The sequence below is a fragment of the Orbicella faveolata genome, unplaced genomic scaffold (assembly GCF_042242905.1).
Source record: "Orbicella faveolata isolate gen_17 unplaced genomic scaffold, um_ofav_v1 contig_26, whole genome shotgun sequence".
NCBI lineage: Eukaryota > Metazoa > Cnidaria > Anthozoa > Scleractinia > Merulinidae > Orbicella > Orbicella faveolata.
Genome location: NW_028301554.1, coordinates 5,291,388 through 5,308,783, shown reverse-complemented (window position 1 = coordinate 5,308,783; position 17,396 = coordinate 5,291,388). Strand labels below are relative to the sequence as shown.

General features: G+C 38.2%; 1 protein-coding gene across 2 annotated transcripts; it reads right to left on the bottom strand.

Annotated features, from left to right (window-relative positions):
- Nucleotides 1-3,982: 3,982 nt before the first annotated feature.
- Nucleotides 3,983-17,189, bottom strand: LOC110062836 (uncharacterized). 2 transcript variants are annotated; one of them, XM_020769779.2, is made up of 6 exons: nt 17,090-17,189; nt 9,601-9,728; nt 7,795-7,860; nt 6,594-6,710; nt 5,078-5,204; nt 3,983-4,224 (listed from the first exon to the last, which is right to left on the bottom strand). In XM_020769779.2, the coding sequence occupies exons 2-6, from the start codon at nt 9,722-9,724 to the stop codon at nt 4,209-4,211; spliced, it is 450 nt and encodes a 149-aa protein (XP_020625438.2). In that variant the 5' UTR covers nt 9,725-9,728; nt 17,090-17,189; the 3' UTR covers nt 3,983-4,208. The 2 variants fall into 2 exon arrangements, with proteins under 2 accessions (XP_020625438.2, XP_020625436.2); XM_020769777.2 differs by lacking the exon at nt 17,090-17,189 and having other exon boundaries at nt 9,601-9,831.
- Nucleotides 17,190-17,396: the final 207 nt, after the last annotated feature.

Sequence of the window (17,396 nt, the reverse complement as noted above, 5' to 3'; positions counted from 1 at the left end):
ATGTACATGTCCGCTGTTTGACGTCATCCTTTTTTCAACCCGTGAAAGAGATGGGGTTCTATTATCGAGAGATGAAGTTCCGTGCGACAGTAGACTGTCTTGATATAACGACAAAAACTAGCAAGTTCCTACATTAAAAAAAAACTTGTTTAGATCACAAAGGTTGCACTAGGTTTCGTGATGTGGGAACATAACATGACATAAGTAATGCATGGCCGGAGTTTGACATCATACTCCGTTTGACTCGTCGAAGAGATGGATTTTAATCAAGAGAGATAGAGTTCCTAGTGATTCGCTCCTGCGGTTAAAGGCGCTACTTACTTTGAAGATTAGCCCACCAAGGATCAAACGTTGTCAAATTTATTTGAACTAGAGACACGGCTCGTTGCGTCCGTGCTTATATCGTAGTCAACTGAAATTGAAATAATTACAAAATAAATTATTATTTACAACGTTCTAAATCGAAGCGACAAACGATTTCGAAACTTACAATTTGTGTTCCTGGGTGTCGGATCCCTTTGATCGCTATCTTGATGTTTTGCTCGCGACTGTTGATTGACTTGACTTCGAATGTCCGTTACATGATAAGATTTTCCTTTTAAAACATAATTCACATGACTTGTTTTTCCCGCCACGCGTAGTCGAGGCGATTTCGCAATTAGCGACGATAATGAATTCTAAATTTTTTTTTTACACGCGAATGAACATGCAAATCACCTAGTGACGGTAATACATCCTGATATCTAGACAAAAACTAGCTAGACAAAAACTTTGCTCTGTGTAGAAACAGCGGAAAGAATTAGGACAAACAAAGATATAGAAGGAATTTCAAAGGAATTAAAATTAGCCAATATGCCGACGACACCTCACTTATCCTTAATGACTCGGAAAAATCTCTTACAGTCGCCGGCTCTAAATGATTTAAAACTGTTTAGCACTATATGTGGCCTGTAACTCAATAACAAGAAAACAGAGGCACTTTGGATTGGCTCTTACACTGGCTGTGAAGATCAGCTCAGTCCCGAAAAGAATTTAAAATGGGTCAAAGACAAAGTAAAGTCTTCAGGTGTGTGGATATCAACAAACCCAACAATAAGTATAAATAAAAATTACAGTGAAAAATTAGAAACGATTCAGAATTGTTTAAACTGCTGGGAGTACCGCCGCCTAACCCTCTTGGGAAAATTGTTGTGCATAAAAGCCTAATCGCTTCACAGCTTGTTTATATGCTCTCTCCCTTACCAACCAATCAACAGGTGTTCGATGAGATCAATAACATTTTCTATAAATTTCTTTAGGATTTTAAAGGAGACAAAATAAAGAGAAGCGTTATGATTAGAGACTATGAAAATTTGGGACTTAAGATGCTTGATCTAAACACCTTCAACAAAGCACTTAAGTTATCCTGGGTGAGAAAATATTTAAACGACGATGATAGTGGAAAATGGAAGCTGTTGTGTAATTTTCCATTGATCTTCAATGGTGAAGCAGAGTTCTTCAGAGGCAACCTCGACAGAAAGGACGTTTCTAAATATAACAATGTGCCTGACCCTTTCATTACTGAAATTGTGCAAATATGGACAGAAATGAGTTTTGAGGATACAATAAAATCCATAGACCACCTTTTGTCATTAAACTTATGGTACAACTCTCTTGTAAAGGTTGAGAAGAAGTCAATTTATTACAAATCATGGTCCGCTAAAGGAATTCAAAAGGTCAGGCACTTGATGAGAGGCAAAAGCAAATTTCTCTCCTTTACTGAATTTAAGGAACGCTTTGATATCAAACCAAACTTTCTTGCCTTTTATGGTGTTGTATCATCTATAAAAACCCTGAGAAATATGGTTAAAACGCAGTTCCCTTCAAAAGGAAACTATGAACGCTTTATAGATGTCTTTTTAAGTGTTACCAAAACAAACAGAAAGGTTTATCAAAAAATGAATTCGATTCGGTTTCAGTTCAGTTTTTTATTATTGCACACTGTTTACAGAAAACGATTTAACATAAGATGGTTTACAATAATACAGAGAAAAAAAATATATAGAGGATATTACACGGCGGCGAGAAGATATTAATTTTATGTTCGAGTGGCAGGAACAATATCTCACGAGTGAGCGGCCACGAGAACATAAAATTCATATCTTCGAGGCAACGTGTAATGTTCTTTTTATTATATGGACATACTGAGGACGGCGTTTTTGCCGTAGAATTTTGATAGATCAAACATAAAATGGCTATTGCTTTATTCAATTCTTAAATCGTGGACACTTCAATCTGATCTAAACGAAGTGAGGGTATGAAAAGGCGGGAAAATCTGTAACGCGGCGATCACTGTTTGAGTTCAGGCACGTGGAGAAACTAGAAAGCGAGCGACTTCTTCAGAAATAATTGTCGCTCACTGACCCTTAATACCTCTTCTAAAGTCCAGTATATTCTGGAAAAATGGGACAACCAGAAAGGTTTACGAGGAGATAAGAAGTAATAGCATTGCAGAGAATTTAACGGCTTGTGCGAGTCAAATGAGGCAAGATTCCGTGACAATTGTTTACGCAAAACTGTCGTGTTGCTCAGAATCGTTCAAGTTGACTAAAGGAGGGGGCGTAAGGGGGGTCCGAAAACCGCAAAACCGCACAGATATACGCCAAAAAACCGCAAACCGCATCGGATTTTTTCCCGAATACCGAAACCGCACGTACATGGAGGCCACAATATGAACGCTGACGTCAGAAAGACTTGTGATATATTCTGATAACATTGCACGTTAATATTAAACATACCATCATAACGCTAACGGTATATTGTACTACACTATTATACTCTGTTTACTACTAACCAAATGCCAAGTATGTGGGTCATGTACTTGAACGAGTACTGATATCTCCCTTGACTTTGAAAAACTCTGTCACTGATCCTATACATCTTGCATTGGGTGACTGATTACCTTGGACGACCCTGTGCTAGTTGTGGAACGCGGAATAAATGTTGCTTCTGGAATTGTGACCTTCTTGTCTCCTAAAGAGTTCACGTTCAGTGGAGAAGACGATTCAGTGTTAATTGCAAACCACAAAGTTAACTTGTAAGCTGATGTAATGAACCCTGATGCGTTGTAAAACAAAACACTTGGCTCGCGCTTGCAAAACAACCGCATGCCGACCGCCTGCCGACTGTTCTAAAGAGTGTTATCACCGCACACATTTTTTTTTCACCGAAAACCGTGACTTAAAGGTTGTAATAACCGCAAACCGCTTAGTGTTTTGAAACCGTAATACCGCGAGTTAAAACGAAAATTACCGCAAAACCGCACCAAAAATAACGCAAAGCCGCATCACCGCAAACCCTCACGCCCCCCTCCTAAAGTACACAGGACTCGGGTAAGAAACTTTACTTAAGCTTATTTGAAGTGCTTAGTGTGAAATTAAGCCGAAAATCTGTTCTAACTTTGAAATTATGTCGGTTTTGGATCTTCGGTGAATTTTTTTACTCAGTGCTCAAGTTCGGCTTCTTCGTGTGAGTCTTTTGTTGCCATCTGTCTTAAAACCAATTCAAACGAGTGTCGTAAAACCAAAACCAAACCAGTTACTTACCAATTAGAGTGTTTTCACGAGAGATGTTAACCTTGGTTTTGTTTAAACTTTACTGAAGTGAAATTATTAATTGTGTTAACACAGTAGCAGACCTCGGTAAATGGCGGCAACAACTTAGGTTTGTCGACATTTGAACGCCGATCAGGTATGGTTTAGCTCAGTAACAAGTAAGCACTCATCTAATTAGCCCGCGTATACCCCCTACTTCGACGAATTTTTGTTCTCGCTCCAAGTTACGCACGGCCAGAATGCGGAAAAGCTCTTCATACAGGAACGCTTGCTATGCAGAGTATCATCTAATTTTTGTGAGCAATTCGAGCAAAGGCCAAATTTTGCGAGCAATTTTAAATTGAATGGGACCATTCGATACCCCTTACCCCTCTCAACAAATGTACACCTTTGTAGTTATACCTTTATTTCAGTATTTATACATTTATTCGTTTGTTTGTTTGCTCTTTTATTTATTTATCACCAAACTTATATAACATATTGCGATTCCGCCATTCAGGATACCGATAATTGAAGAACATCTGAAGCGTAGAATGTTTATTCAGCTGTCGAAATGATCCCTTCTTTCCATTCAGTGTTAGACCATAAAATGTTTATGACTGCTACCAGCTTGAATTAACTGCAGTTTGGGCTAAAAGAGAAAATGAAACAAGAATTATTTAGTTTCCTCAGTTTAGTCCAGACACCTTCGACCCTACCCCCTTTCATGAGTGGTTAAAAATATAGTGAGAACAAGTATAAAATCTAGCGTGTGCTTTTGGCAGAGGTGTTTCATATCAGTTCATATGACAAACCATACTTAGGGGAAGTTCAGTTTACTGACTAGTATAATTCAAGTTTCCGGTGAGATAAACTGACCGGAGACTTGAGGATTTTGGCGTAGGCTATTTGCACCGGGGATAGAAGTTATATGGATTGAAATCCTAAAGTAAATAACTCAGCTCCTACCTTGTAAAGAACTTCCAAAACCTCTCTCGAGCCCATAATCCCAAAGTTCAAGAACAATTTTTGCGATCTGTTCTTGGTTTATAAGCATTCTTGAAAAACAAATTTTCCTGCGATCAGTGAAAATAGGGGCGACTTTTCTTGCGCGCGCTTGACGCAACTTCGGCTCGATTTCTGCAGCTCTCACGAGTCCAGTTTACCGGACCCTCCCCGAGAAGCCTTCAAGAGAGGAGCGCGTGCTCCTTTCCCGATCAGCGGCTGGTTATCGAGTCTAGGCCCCACCTTTAATAAGTAGCTTTTATTTCAACAAAACAATTTACAGTCTGCTGAACACCAGGCAAGCAGAAATATGCCTTAGCAACCATATCAACTTTCGTATGCGCTCGCAATTGACCAGACAGAATCCAGAAATCTTATTGGGTTTATACACTAAAACTTCATTTAACCTCCTATGCAGACTCCTTTGTCATGAAAAACTCAAACACGATCTGCATAGTGGCTAATTTATCCTATTGGTAAGTGTCAATCGGAGTACTCACTGTGAGGGTTTGCAAGAACAGCATGTTTTAAGGCATCCTTCCTTATATCTTCTCTCTCTGCACTTAGCCCACACTTTTGCCCTGTAACACTCGAAGCCGGATATCAGATCCCTGCAACTTCCCGTACCTGCGTCAAGTCAGAGAGAAAAAAGCTTGATAATTAACGACAATGATAATGATGATAATGATGATAAAAGAGATCAGTTAAACCGTGCGTCAAATTCTGAAATCTCTTATTTTTTGCTAGCTTAATCTTAATCCTTAGGAAATTCTTACTTTTTTTGCGGGATCAATCGATTACCTAAGACCTATTTACATAACATAATATAAATATGTGAAATATATATAACATGTGAAAACAATCAGAAGATCTCAAGAGAGTTGATCTAAGGACCGTAAAATCTTCAGCAATCATTGAAAACAATCGGAAGATCTCAAGACAGTTGATCTAAGAGTCGTCTTCCGAACCTGGCCGGAAATGTTCGGTAATCTTCGAAACAACTTTGGAATCTACAAAGATCGACCTTAGGTAGTGTTGGAGAATCTTTGGAAAAATAAGGCCGTCCACAAAAATTCGTTAGGAGCGCCCCATTTTTTACATAGATCAAAGTAGATTTTTTGAACATCAGTAAAATTACAAGGAGGAACAAAGTAGGCACTTCTATCATTAATATCTGTGTGGATTCTACAACTTTAGCTTCGGCCAAAGGATCGCAGCATGTCAACACAATATATCGCAACTTTGTCAAGCTCCGGCCAAACGATCGCACCATTTGAACGCAACATATCGCAACATTGTTGGGCTCAACATGTTGCGCGCTTTTGGCCACCATGTTGCGACATGTTGCGACGTGTTGCGACATGTGGGGTTTTAAAAATTGAACTAGTGCGCATGCCCGGGCGCAACATTGTTGCACGAACCTGGCCAACGACTATAACATCACGCAATATCCATAAATGTTGCATGAGAAATTTGACCATTTCCAAATTTGAGCCAGCAACATCCAACATGTCGCAACACGTCGCAACAGGGTAGTCAAACGGGCGCAACATGCTGTGCCTAACAATGTTGCGATATGTTGTGTTAAACTGTTGCGATCGTTTGGCTGGGGCTTTACAATTCTTCAAAACGTATGTCATTACCTTGAAAGTAGGCCTTTTCACAAACAACCGGATATTTTGGGGGAAATTTAGAAGTTTCCGAGATATTTAGAGGTTAATAAGATATTTAGAAAATTTAGGGATATTTAGAAATATTCATAGCTTTTTCGGCGAAGCCTTTAGTGTTCTTCGCCATTTCCTTGACCATTTCCTTCGTCAAGGAAATGGCGGTTTCTCACTTGAAAAATGTGTCTCATATCACTAAAAGCCCTAAAGCAGCAATTTTGGAAAATGGCGGAAGTTTTGATATTTGGAATCTTTTTTATCCAGAAAGATATCTATGCGATTTTACGAGATATTTGTGGGAAGGCCTTGCATTAAAGTATATGTTTGTTTTGCGAGACATTTTTCTCACCAAGGCACTGGGCAACTCCACATGTCACATCACATTGTCCTTTATATATGTGGCAATAATAGGCTGGATAACTCTTATCGATCAACCTTTTGCAATCATTTCTTTTGTCGCGGCAATCTGTCGAAGATAACAAAGTAATTAGGAGTGCTAAGGAATATGGACACTGTGCAAATTATTTGGCACGCGACATGCACCAGTATTGAGACTATCGGTCGGAGAGGGGTGAAAAGAAAAATGACGTATGATCTTCATTCCGGGGGGCGGGGAATGCCCCAGTAAATTTCGGGTATATTTATGCCGCGAAGTGTCTTAAACCTTAACCCTATTTAGGATGAAGCAAACACAAATTGATACCATGTTTAAGGCACAAACCCGAAAATTGAGCCTGTTCCCAGTCAAGGGAAAAACATAAACTAAGAATGGCTTGAGCGAGTCAACTTTATTTCGTTTCTGTAAGATTGGAAGTTAAGCATTAAGCATATAATTTTTTTTTCGTTTAGCTGCGTTTTTACGCACGGAAAATTTAGCTGATGCAATTTAGATATCCTATCTAAGGATCAAACCGGGAACACAATGCCAACAGGAGAAAATATGATATTAAGGGGAACTTCAAAAGCCCTACCCTATCCCACGGCACATACCTAAATAGCCAAGATATGGGAGTACTTCCCGGGTCTTCATTTATTTTGAAAAATAGACATTTTGTGATATTGCCGGGAGTAGGGGATACTTTACCCATGTTTGAGTACAGGGGTGTTTGAGCCGCCGGAGCTTTGAAACCTAGCTGATCCTGTTTAGAACAAACTTAAGACTATCTTTGAAACATACACATCTTACATTGCACAATACTCTCTGCTCTAGAAACCAGGTTACAACAACGAATTTGGTGCAATAAAAATCATCAAATTATTTTCGTGTTTTGACATTTATCTGATGTTTACAGAGGACGTCCTCAGCAAAAAAATCTGCGATCTTGGATTATTGAATACTGTATCAACATTATTTAACGAAAGCAACCACCCCCCCCCCCCCCCCTTACCTCGGTTTAGGACAGAGTCATACCTTGTTTAGGACAAACTCTGAAACAATTATATACGTAGTTAACTGCGACTTTCTATTAAAGGTCGTTCCAGCTAGAAAGCTTCAAAGTTTTACTGTTGTGGGAAAGGGTAATAGCAAAAACAGTTCAGTTCTCACTCACTTTGAAACCTTTGGGAACGGTATGAACGCTTTGATCTCAAAGTCAGGGATCCATCACCAGTTGTGTCTGCAACAAATACAATAAACCTTTATTAGCTTCAGCGAAGGATGTTAAGAATAAGCCGTTGTGACCGTCCTTTGCAGCTGTGCGAGTTGTACGTAGTGCTTATGAGAAGCAATGCGTGGCAATTCTTATAAATATGGTCAGTTGTGGAATTTCAAAACGCTTCGTTGGGGGAAGCGCATCAATTCAATCGATTTTAAGTAGTTCAAAACACAGAATGTTTGCTTATGGTTTGTTTTCATAGTTTTTTCCAGTCTCGCAATATCTTAAAGTCTTCTCACGAAATCGATAATTGGATTAGAAAAGATTATGCCCGTATTTGTGTGTTTGCGAATTTGGCAAACCAAAAAAATTTCAAGGCATGCACTAGTCTGTTCTGTGTATCAACAAATAGATTTGAACGAAGTCAACGTTCTTTCTCGAAACGTAGCCCTTCCTCCTGAGTTCCTCTACTTAACACCTCGTTAAAAATCGCCCCTTTTCCAGAGGAAAATATTTGGAATGACAGCCACGCCTCCACCTGTAGCCTTTTCCCTTTTTGCGTGGTCGTTCCTATTCTAGATAAGACATATTTTCATTTTTCATTCAAGAGAGTGAGTAATTGTTCCAGAAATTACTTGTAGATAATCGCCTTTTTGGCACCAAGAACGAAAACAATCATCACATGACAAGATAGCAAGGAAATTCCTTGCAATGTTTTGAGCTAATTTCAAGAGCGCGGTTTCATGTCCTACATTTTTTTTCCTTTTTTTGTTTCATGTTAAGAATGCAACGTTTTTATAACGACCGCGGAATAGGAAATGATGATGATAGTAATTAACACTTGTTTCTGGAGCATGAAGGCTGTTGCTCTCCTATGTCACGCACTGTTAGCGTTGAATGTCAGAGAGAGGGTCAGAACTGGTCGACTAGACAATGTCCAGAGCCTGAACCGAACGGCAATTCCATGGGATGTACTATTCTAATAAAACTATCACATCACATCGTAGAGTTGATTCAGCACACGTCATGACTATATTGTTCCATTATATATTATTTAATCCCCGCTCTGAATAGATTGTCAAATATATTGTTAAAGAACGTGAACCGCAGAATGGGAAAGATTATATACAAAAGCGGCATCTTGCTTTGAGGCAAAAATCCCCGGAAAAAGTACTTAATTTGACGAAAATGTGGTTACATTTTAAGAAGCATTAAACTTAGGGCAACCCCTAGCTTTTCACTTACAAATTTGTGGCTTGCTGTGATATTTCAATTAGTTGTGGATATATGTTCACCGCGGAGATTCACTGATAAATATATTTAATACATTTTTATTCCCAGCCTAGCAGTTGCCGTCTGCGATATCAAGTTGCATAAGCCGTTTTGTAAAACTGTCAAACTATTCATTCAAAACATTGTATTTTTTACTGCATTTTTCATTGACTGAACGATCACATATTTCTGAAGGCTTTCCTAGTGATGTCTTGAAAGATTCTTACACATGAACAAAATTAAATAACCAAGACAGTTCCACTTACAGCATGAAAGATAGTGGAACTGAAGAGACGAAACACTGACCTTTCAACAGAGCATAACCTTCCTTCCAAATTCATAATGTCTTTACGTATACCTAAGAATTTTTTCTATTTTTTTTTTTAACACGTAGCATATACAAACTTTTTTGCTAACTAGAGTAGAAACTCAAAGACCGAGGGAAAACCTCGACGTATTTCATGAAAAAAGAGTGAACTATGTACTTACCGAGTGTAACTATTCCACTCTCTTTGTGGCGTGGAAGCGAAGAGGTCAGGTGAACTGCAGAAAGAAAAACTGTCACAGCGACCAGCCACATCAGTATGGAAATGTTGTTAATTTGGCTCGCCATCTTTCTGTTGAGGAACTTTTCACGGTCAGTTAACTTGTGAATAGAGGTTTCCAACCTCATATATATATACCGTATTTTGAATATTTTTTTTTGGATGTTGATTTCAACGTTACCTCCCACTCATTAAAGCTGTTTCCGGTGCGAGGGTGAAAAAATTTATTTGCGTCACGGCACTTGTCGCGTTAATCCAAAGTCAAAAGAAGAATGTTTATAATACGAACTGTTAAACATAACAAAGCGAGAGTTCAGTTTTAGGAATTACAAACATTCCGACGTAGACATAAAAAAATGCGGATTTTTACAAATGAAAACATGTCAATTGTTTAATTTCACGTACCTTTAGACTAAACATTGCTGAGCGATTGTATTTGATGGAGACGACCATTAGACACTGGACTTCGAGGCAAAAAGACTTTTAAAACAATATTTGCCGATGTATTTTCCACCTTGTAACAAATATCACTCTTGGTAATTTCTACTTGTTGTCCAAATGATCAGTATCACGGAGACCCCTTTGACTCTGGAGGCTTTGTGTTTTCAAGGTTTTGTCTTTATTTTTCAAAAAAAGAAAATTATCAGTCTTGTAAGTTTTTGAGGTAAGGTGTTGAAATTTTGCAAAGAAGTTCAGTTTACAAAAATATTTGTATTTCTGTATAGATCTTTGTAAAATCTTCATTTCCTGATCAAAAATAATTAACAAGAAAAGCATTGATGAGGACTACCTTTGAACCCTAGAGAATTATTGGGAAACCAAGAAATTTTTTAAGTCCGGCAAATGAGTCTCGGACGGTCGTAGATCGTCGGAGATATCCTCGGGTTACCGACTGCGTCAATATCCGGAACATTCATGGCTCTAAAAGTCAAGTGCTTTATTTGGAAACAATTTCCGAGGTGGATGCGTGTTACCATGTGCAACTTTTTGTCTAAACTATACAAGATGAGGAAGAAGTAACACAAAACCTGCGTTGATATTCGCTACAGACCTGTTGTTGTAACGAAAGAAAACGCTATGGGCACAGAAGGGAAAAACTCCCACCTGAGGAAATCCTCAAAATCTTTTTTACGTCTCACTGTTACAATCAGTTAGAGTTATATTTGATACAGTAGCGTACTGTTTTGTCTATTTTAGTCTGTTATCAAATTGCGACACAAAGAGGAGAGCTGAATGCGCCTTGTTCAGTGACTTGAGCGGATCGGAATCTACCGCACTAACAAAAGAAAACAACATCGAAAGAAACAGCCCTGTCGCTCATGGAATAGGTCGCTCATAAAATCTTCGCATCAGAACATCAAAATTCCTTTCTTTCAATCCAACGTTAACGTTGGGTCGATTAAAAATCGAATTTATATGAAGTACTAGATTTGTCTATCAGTGCCAAATCTATCATCCGACTAGAATGAAATTCTAAAGAAAACCGAGGTCAGACCCATGCAATTAGAAACATGAAAAAACTCAAAAATTCACGGAAAATCCCCGTGCAAAGTATTGCTTTGTGCATTTTTTAGGGTCAAGTGAACTGCGTTTTTTAGTGATACGTAAACTGTTTTATGTTCGTCAGATTTTATTCTTTATATGAAATTCAACGGCTTTAGCGCTCGAATTAGCTCTTAGCAGCAAGCTAGAAGAGTCGGTTTTTCCAGGGAAGTGAATTTGGGAAACTCAAACGGTAAATTCCCTCGGGCAAAATAATTGAAAAATACTGACCTTCTGAGAAACCTATCGTTAAGAAAAATAAGAAGAATTACTGAGATTCATCGAATATTTACATCTGTTAATAGCTGGAGTTGCCTTGCAACTGGTGATGAAAAATAAAATCTATGAAGAATTGCTTAGCACTAGCGTGTGTATTCGCTGAGACCCACAAGAATTTTCGAGAGTTCAGCTCGGCGTTTTGTTTACCAGTTTGATTCAGCATGTTAAATATCAAAAAAAAAAAAAAAAAAAAAAAAAACCGAAGGAATGTCGAGGAGATACGATTAATGAACGATGTAAATAACAGTTACAGTTTTATTTTAATCAGAGGTGGAACCACAAAAGGTCACAAAAACAGGTGATAACAGCACCGGTTGCCGGGCGTGGTCCGAAACGGGAATACAACACATTTGCGGTACGAATATTACGAGTCAAACTTGCGTAACAAAAGGGCAAGAGGCAGCACTTCATCTGGTAAACAAAGCCATATTCAGTGCTAAATTTGAAATAGCATGCATACACGTATTCTACAGGTAAGGCCGAGGTTATAAGTCTAATTTGACATAAATCTTACTGACTTCTGATAGAAGCAGTCAATGGTATTTGAAATTTGTATCTCAGTCGCTTATTCTGGACCAGAAAAAGCAAACATACTCCTCGAAATCCGTAGAGAGCAATGCAACAGCTTTAAAAAGTGAAATCGGAGAAATTTAATCTTGATGTCGAGGTCAGAGCACTTTTTTCATTGCATTACATAGCCGTGGTATGTACATTAAGATTTCACAAATTCTAAAAACTTTTAAGTTTAGAACTGAAAATATATGGCAAAGGGTTGTCAGTTTCATCAGCTTTTAAACGGTAAAAACGCACGTTCCAATCGCTATCGTTGTCGGATGTTTAAGATCGCTCGGCAAAATCTGAGTAATAAGGGTAATTCATTACATCAGGACAACTGCTTCCTTAATTTCACTTTGTACCTCGCCCGTTTATTCTGGTTAATTTGACCTCTATTGACTCGTGGATAAAATAGCACCCATGCATTTTCCTTGAACTGAGTCATCTGCCGTACTGATAAATTCCGCCCTAACTTTTTCTTACTGATCAATTTTACTCATGATTCTTCTGACATAAGGTTTTTAAATATCTTTGGTCTGCTCAAACTTCCCAATTTCAAAACTCATTAAGGTATGCAAAGAAGTTAAAAGAGAGCGTTAATAAAATAATGACGGTATTTATATAGCGCATTTCCATATGCTCAATGCGCTTTACAACACTTTGCGGGGGTCTTAGACAGACTGCAATTGAGCAGTTTACAACGAATGAGGATTTATTTTTACAGATGCCCCCAATGTAATTTCGGAACAAGACCAGGCCACAACACCGGGAACTCCATGCCCTACTCTTTGCGATAAGTGTGTGGGTTCTTTAACGTCCCCTGCTGACCATAACCGTGAAGATGCAGGAGACGGGGCCTACGGTTTATCGTCCTTATCCGAGAAGACTAGAATGTCTAACCATTTGCAGATGTCATCACAAAGGCAGCACATTCTCCTCAGTTATTTTAAGACCCTGAGTGTTGGTCCGGTCTGGGCTCGAACCCTAGACCTCCCGCACAGAAGTCCGGCGCTCTACCAACTGAGCTAACCGGTCGGCGTTTCGTCTGATTTCGTGTTCGGCTTGAAAAGCTTGTATTCTTCAACTTGGCTCGCTGCTCAGTCAAAATAACAACAATATATTTGCTTGATTCCAACAACTGATTGTCCCATGAAATTCATGAAACAACAGTATCCACATTTACTCACAGGCACTCGACTGATGAAGAAAAAGACGGACGTATGTATGCCTTAGACAAACGATTTCAACACGGGCCTTAGAGAAATATCTTTGGACTTTCGTCATGAAGGCTGTACCGGTAAAGAAACAGGGAAATGACATCAAAACTGATTTAGAAACTCCTCTCGCGGAAACGAAATATACTGAGGCAGACAATTGTAGCATAAATGATTTGTTTGTATTTCTCATAGTGTAAACTTTATTCTTGTCGAATTTCCGTCCAGACTCTGGAATGAGGAATGAAGCTAAACACTTCCCCTGCGAAACTCATTTCCCCACGGATAATAAGCAGACATATATACTTATTCCTTTTGCACAAACCAACCGGAATGGCCTCTAACATTATTTTCTTTGATATATATTCTTAACAAGGTAAGGAATGTAAAAATCGATCCTGGCATGTATGGAATGTTCGCCAATTTTGAATGTTAGACATTTTTGTTAAAATATCTGCTCCGGTAACTGGCTTTTACAGTAAGATTATCAGGACTTTTATCCCGCACATTCTTTGTCTGAAATAAGTGTGAAGACGTGGAATCTTACCTTTTTAGTCCTGAATCAAAGATGCGAAAGGACATCGAGTTAACTTCTCGGGCTTTTCAAACAAACAACAATGGAGTTGCCACTCTGGGTCACCTTTAAGAAGCGCGCGCAACCTTTATATAGCTCATTTCAACGGATTACTTGATTGCACGAGACGAGGTGAGAAAATCACCCTCGCCCATTTCACACGAGGTGGCGTTGCACGTACTGTAAATCTCAGTAATGTGTAATATATTTTTACGAATTAAATGAACGAAGGTTATTTGGGAAAGGTATTCAACTTGTCTTGTTACATGCCCAAAAATTTCGAGTAAAAGATGTGGTCCTTGGTAGAGAACCCGAATACACGTGTAAGGTTGTTCTCTTGGCAAGGACGCGGTCCAGTTTCTTTCAATATTTATTTTAGTGTTGTTCCACACGAGGAAGGGTCTAGATAGGGGTGCTTAACACAATGTACCAGTGTAACAGCTAGTACATTTTGCAAATCTTGGATCTCAGCTATAAGTTAAAGAAACGCGTTTTTCACAGCTGATAGTTAACATTTTGACCGATTCAGTTTTAAAGTTAAACCCATCCAGACATGCCGATAAAATTCTTTACTTTTTCTTTTCGTTTACAGTAGGCTTTGTCATTGTCCTTGACTTTGTAGTTTTAACACCTTATGAGTTTTTTTATATCTAACTGAATGTATTTTTTTCCTCAGTTTTTAGCCGAAATTTGTAGATCAGTAGTAGACACCCCTGCTGGGAATACTATTGTAGTTGTATTTTTTTCATAATTCTCTCGTTGATGCCCGGCAGTTTCATGAACAAAGTTAATATATTTTTTCAGGATGTTGAGTGTAAATTAAACAAAAAGAGGAATTTGAAAAGAACCTCTGAATTATTACACAACTTTTCGTAAACAAGAAACGCAACGCTCAACCCAAACCCAAATAATACTGCCCTATCATTCTGGCCTTTGACCTTTTTTCTTTCGCGTATAGAATCTGAATGACAAGAAAATCAATCAATCAATAACTTTATTTGAGTGCCTAGTCTTCTAGCTAGCCTTAAGCTTACTAAGTGAAATGCTTTCCCGTCTCTCCTCCTTTCTCATGTGGCTTGGATCCCTCTACCCCGGCTGGGGCCGAACTTAGAGCCCCACCTTTGTTTTTGTTTACATGCGAGAGTTTGGGTATTATATTTTATTCGGAGCATGTCGAAACGAACTAAATCACTGTGAAACTACCAAAGACATGCTTTCAGCAACACAACTTACAGTAAAACAATACGATTTCGCTTCATCATGCAATTATATCAATAAATTTGGAGGCTGACTAGTGTCCTTTAAAGACGGGATCGAACGGATACAAAACTGTTGTCATCAACTATTATCAGCACAAGATCAAATTAAAGGAGCTGCGACTGGGAGAGAGATGACACCAACTGCTTGAGATCGGCTGGAAAAAAAAATTTCATTGAATTCTTCAAAGATTATATTTTATTCGGAGCATGTCGAAACGAACTAAATCACTGTGAAACCACTAAAGATATACTTTCAGCAACACAACTTACAGTAAAACAATACGATTTCGCTTCATCATGCAATTATATCAATAAATTTGGAGGCCGACTAGGGTCCTTTAAAGACGGGATCGAACGGATACAAAACTGTTGTCATCAACTATTATCAGCAGAAGAGCTGCGACTGGGAGAGAGATGACACCAACTGCTTGAAATCGACTGGAAAAAAAGGTTTCATCGAATTCTTCAAAGATTTGAGCAGATCCAGTTTCGATGGTAGTACAATACGGAGACAAGCAGGATTGAGCGTGAGTTTAACTCTGAATTCACAATGTTTTTATTTCGTCTTATATGAGAAGCGGTGACTAATGTCTGCGAGCCATGCTGAACGAAACCAAAAAAAGGTTGTTCAGAGAACCTGGAATAACAGAAGCACAGAGGAAAATGAAAATTAACCAGAGTTGCCAGGTCTACTGCAGATCATATAGTGGCTTAGATATAATAAACTTTTAAGGTTTACTTGGCAGTAAGTTATATAAATACAGATCTTTGTATTTGACTGATAACAAATCATAGATTTCGGGTATCACGAAACAACTTCAGCTAAAATTTGTTTTATTATACACTGTTGCAAAGAAATATTAACATGACGAACATCCAGTTGTGTTGAGTAAGCACACAGAATGGTTCCTTTAGATAACTTTTGCCCGATTCCCATTACTTTCGTTTTAAATCTTTTTCAATTTCATGTATTCTTTTAAGACCCTCTGGTCGTCTCCTCTACTAATTTTTCAAACTTATCCTCATCTAAATTATCCACTTCTACTTTTCTCGTGCATTTGATTGCGTGGGAAATGCAATCGACTCCATAAAAATTCCATAGACGTCGTGCGACAACTCTCGCAGGTGAAAAAATATCCAGAAATATCTAAAGCTCCCAGAATCGCGATTAAGGCTTCAAGTAACCGACAATAAGAAACTGAGTAAATTAAAAGCTAACGTTTCCTGACGGCGACAAAATGAGAAAAACAACAGAAGACAATGTACCCGAATAACAACAGCCTGATAAACACTGATTACTTTCTTCAGGTGTACTAAAAAGGTTAGTCGTGTATTTTGTTTTTTGTTTACTTTCAGGCATATATTTTACATTTTGTCCTCAAAGGAAAATGTTTTTGAGTGCCAAATATTATGTACATTGTGTTCTTCTCTTGTTTTAGTTCATCTTCGTGTCTCTTTCCTGGAAGAATCATTAAGCTTGCCGTTAATTATTTTTTTAATCAAAAACAGATATAAAGGCTAGCTGTATTTGCCTAATCTTTCGAAGTGTAACTAAAATAAGATTTTTATCGGATCAAAAATTGAAAGTTAATCCCTACTGTAATATCTGTTGCACTTCTCTGACGCTCTCTGATCGAATCAAACGAAGAAAAACAGTTTACTGTGCATAGATGTCCAAGAACATACTTGGTTGTTCTACCAAAACCAGTGACCTGATTTGTGTCGAGAATGATATGGGTGTTACCTTACACCGCAGCTCCTATTTAGGCGGTTTTATTTCTGTATTAAAAACATGAAAATGATATGTTATTGCATGTAGTTCTCCTCTTGACATGTGTATAAGATCACTTGGGCCAGCCTAAGCACGAAAGTGATTCAGAAAATTGTGATCGCTTAAAAAGAGGTGCCGGTATCAACCATGATGTTTTGTACATAACTAATTTTAGAATAATGTATAAAATCACAATCTAAAAATGCGAAAATTATAAAAAACCATCACGAACTACACACCTTATTTCTTTGGTTGGTCAATCAATACTTTGTCTTCTTGCGGGCAGTTTTGGCTCGTATCTGAAGTATTGTGGCTTTTATATTCATTCAGCGGTTGCCAGCCCACGTCTGTGTTTTAATTTTTCTGTTATCGTGAATTGAAAAATTAAAGTTTATTGAGGGGCTTCTGAATACAAAGTATTAATTTCCGATCGATGAAAGATTATTCCCTCCCACGGTTAAATGATAAGTACGTCGACATTTTGAAAATGAAAACACAAATTCAATCTTTTTACTTTTGGATCTTCCCGTTGTCACGAAATAATTT